This window comes from Heteronotia binoei, chromosome 1, assembly GCF_032191835.1.
Source record: "Heteronotia binoei isolate CCM8104 ecotype False Entrance Well chromosome 1, APGP_CSIRO_Hbin_v1, whole genome shotgun sequence".
NCBI lineage: Eukaryota > Metazoa > Chordata > Lepidosauria > Squamata > Gekkonidae > Heteronotia > Heteronotia binoei.
Genome location: NC_083223.1, coordinates 8,902,777 through 8,906,303, shown reverse-complemented (window position 1 = coordinate 8,906,303; position 3,527 = coordinate 8,902,777). Strand labels below are relative to the sequence as shown.

Here is a 3,527-nt window from a genome sequence, read left to right as displayed (position 1 = left end):
ACCTTGCGTTGTGCTTTTCTAGTGTATCTAACATTGAAGTGTAAATGCCTTTCCAAGTCTTGCATTTCCTCTCATGTGATTTTAAATGAAACTACAGGTTCAGATGCAAACATTACTGCAGCGAAAGAATTAAAGCTTTGTGCCTTTTCTCCCGTTCAAACGGGAAGGGCTGTGGCTCATTGGCAGAGCCTCTGCTTGGCATGTCGAAGGTCCCAGGTTCAATCCCCGGCATCGCCAGTTAAAATGATCAAGTAGTAGGTGACAAGAAAGACCTCCACTGGAGACCCTGGAGAGTTGCTGCCAGTCTGAGTAGACAACACTGGACCAAGGGTCTGATTCAGTAAAGGGCACTTTCTATGCATGTGACTTTCGTGAGAGCTTCGGGTATTATGAGATCTTTCCCTTATTAAGCAGCAAGTGACAAACTTTTATGAATTTTCAGCATCAGGATCCACAGCATGGGACTCCCCGTACGATTATTTGTTCACATTTCAAGGAATATGCTGAAATTCTCCGTGCATTCAAGTCTCCAAACGTGTGGAGAAGCGAAGGAAGGCTTGATTCCATGACAGGAAACAGTGTATTGTAAATGATTGAAACAAGTTGAAAATTGATATATAAATAACGACTGGAATTCTTGCAAATAATCAGAAATAACAATTAAGAGTTAAAATTGTTAACGTTGACGTATGGACATACTTGATTGAAGCCCACACCACTGTGGAAGATTGCAATAATTGAAATGGAGATAATAAATCCTGGGGTCTTCGTATGGACTTTGGGCCGAAACAAACCGCGTGGGACTTATTATTCATAATTGCCTCGTGGGCATTCGATGAAATGGCTGAGCAGACAGGTTAAAATGGATAAAGGGAAGTCCTTCTTCACCCAAAGGGTGATTAACATGTGGAATTCACTGCCACAGGAGGTGGTGGCGGCCACAAGCATAGCCACATTCAAGAGGGGTTTAGATAAAAATATGGAGCAGAGGTCCATCAGTGGCTATTAGCCACAGTGTGTGTTTGTGTGTGTGTGTATAATATATATATATATTAAAAAAAAAAATTGCCACTGTGTGACACAGAGTGTTGGACTGGATGGGCCATTGGCCTGATCTAACATGGCTTCTCTTATGTTTTTAGTGTCGGGTTTTGGTTCTCATTTGGATTGTTAAACTGTCACTGCTGCTATTGTGTAATTTATTGGATTAGAAAGAGTCAGAATACAATGTATTAAAACAATGTTCTCCCCCCCTGTTTGATTTCAGATATATGTTGGGGAAAGGAGGAAAACGGAAGTTTGATGAGCATGAAGATGGGCTGGAAGGCAAAGAGGTGTCACCTGCTGACGGTCCATCGAAGGTGTCGTACACCTTACAGCGCCAGACTATCTTCAACATTTCCGTTATGAAACTCTACAATCACCGGCCATTGACGGAGCCCAGCCTGCAAAAGACAGTTTTGATCAACAACATGCTGAGGCGAATCCAGGAGGAGCTCAAGCAGGAGGGCAGTTTGAGGCCTGTGTTCATCACCGCTTCACAGCCGACGGATCCTCTGGGAGACAACTTCCGAGAGGTCCAGCCCGCCTTTAGCCATTTGGCCTCCCCACCGGTCCATCCCGCTGACTCCACGAGCACTACGCTGTTGGAGTCTTGCCTCACCCCAGCTTCTCTCCTCGAGGATGACACTTTTTGCACTTCCCAGACTCTCCCCCAAGATGGGCCTACGAAGCCACCACCTCCAACGACCCCGCCAGTAAAGGACAGTTTCTCCTCAGCCTTGGACGAAATCGAGGAGCTCTGTCCATCACCTACCTCCGCTGAGGCAGTAGTAGCCGCAACAGCAGCAGAAATGACGGCGTCGGATAACTCTAAAGAGGAGTCCAGCGAATCCGCCCTTCAGAAGCCTGAGGGGGTACAGGAGAGCCGAATGAACGAACCTCGGCTCATGGATTCTTTACCAGGCAATTTTGAGATCACAACATCGACAGGTTTCCTCACAGACTTGACCTTGGATGATATTCTCTTTGCCGACATCGACACTTCTATGTACGATTTCGATCCTTGCACATCCGCTGCGGGGGCTGCCTCCAAAATGGCTCCCGTCTCCGCAGATGACCTCTTAAAAACTCTCGCCCCGTACAGTAGCCAACCGGTAACCCCCAATCAGCCTTTCAAAATGGACCTCACAGAACTGGATCACATCATGGAAGTGCTGGTTGGGTCTTAAAAGATAGATATATATATATATAGCAACTTTTTTTTAATGTACCAGTATAAACACTTGGTAGTATTTACTCAACTGCCCCCCCCCTTTTCCAAGTCTACTCAGATATACATGCATACAAACACACACACACACACACACACACACACACACAATGCATGTGGTAATGGCTTGTCTTTTTTTTTTTTTTAAGAAAAGGATTCTATTAGTTTTTGCTTCAAGCAGAGTTGGAGTGCCTTCATCCATGTATGGTCCACTTTTAAGATTTTTTTAGAAGTGGTTCTTCAAGGGAGACCTGAAAATCCTGGTATAGGGTTTAAAAAAATGCATAATTGTAGACAATATTGAAACGCCTGATAAGAAAAAAAAGAATTGTAGAAGTTAAGCACAAGGATTTATGTTGGGGAAAAGCTGTAAATTGCATGAGCATATCTGTCTATTTTTTCTATAAGTTTTATTGCGAGAGGTTTAAAATATTATTTAGATAATTGCAAGTACCCCTCCCTCGGCATTTTTAGCCCTCGCTAGGTTGATTTAGCCATTCAGCCGTTTCATTTTTTTTTTTTTTAGAGGTATCAACGATTCCTCTTTAAAACGTCGCATTTACACGGCTCTTTAGAAAACTGCGGCCCAAAATTTATTTTATATTTTTGTACAGATTCTGCGATTTATGATATTGGGAGTGCGGGTGGGGGGAAACTTTTTCTTAAAAAAAAAAAAAAAGGAAAACAAAAACAAAAACGTTGTGTGTACACACAAAACGTGCACACAATAGGGATTGTTCCGCTGGTTCCTGCATCCACCCCCTCCCCCTTCTGTTATCCAAAATCCGCTTGTAGTTTTCTACAGAAAGTGTTTTTTAAGGTGTCGGTGGTGCAAAGAGAAATTTGGATCAAACCCATCGGCCGTTGGCCACCTTCCCTCCAGGCGCATGTGCCTGAAGGAAAAGGCCGAGGGAGTTCCCCCTAAAAAGGAGTTTCACAGATATTTGCACCCTGCCGCCTACAACTGTGATTTAACAAACGCAACTTAAGAGCCATGTACGTTCCAACACTGATGTTAAAAAGAAAAGAAAAGAAAAGAAAAAAAGTTGTGAAAACTAGCTGAAAAAATAGCTGTGAAACTCCGTTCCGATTAAAATGATTCTCTCTGCCCTTCCTTCTCCAAAACAACAACAGCAAACTCCCCCAAATTGAAGGCTTTTTGAAGGTGTTTTTTTGTTTTGTTTTAGTCCAGAAACGAAGCAATTTTAAAAACGAGCTTTTAAGAAACAAGATTTAGTCGCGACACACAGAGTCA

The 3,527-nt window shown here is 43.2% G+C and overlaps 1 protein-coding gene across 1 annotated transcript; it reads left to right on the top strand.

Moving 5' to 3' along the window:
- The first annotated feature begins 1,267 nt into the window (after positions 1-1,267).
- On the top strand, positions 1,268-2,725 carry SERTAD2 (SERTA domain containing 2). Its single transcript, XM_060230691.1, has one exon. It carries the CDS (start codon positions 1,272-1,274, stop codon positions 2,229-2,231), a length of 960 nt encoding a protein of 319 aa, XP_060086674.1. The 5' UTR covers positions 1,268-1,271; the 3' UTR covers positions 2,232-2,725.
- The last annotated feature ends 802 nt before the right edge of the window (positions 2,726-3,527 follow it).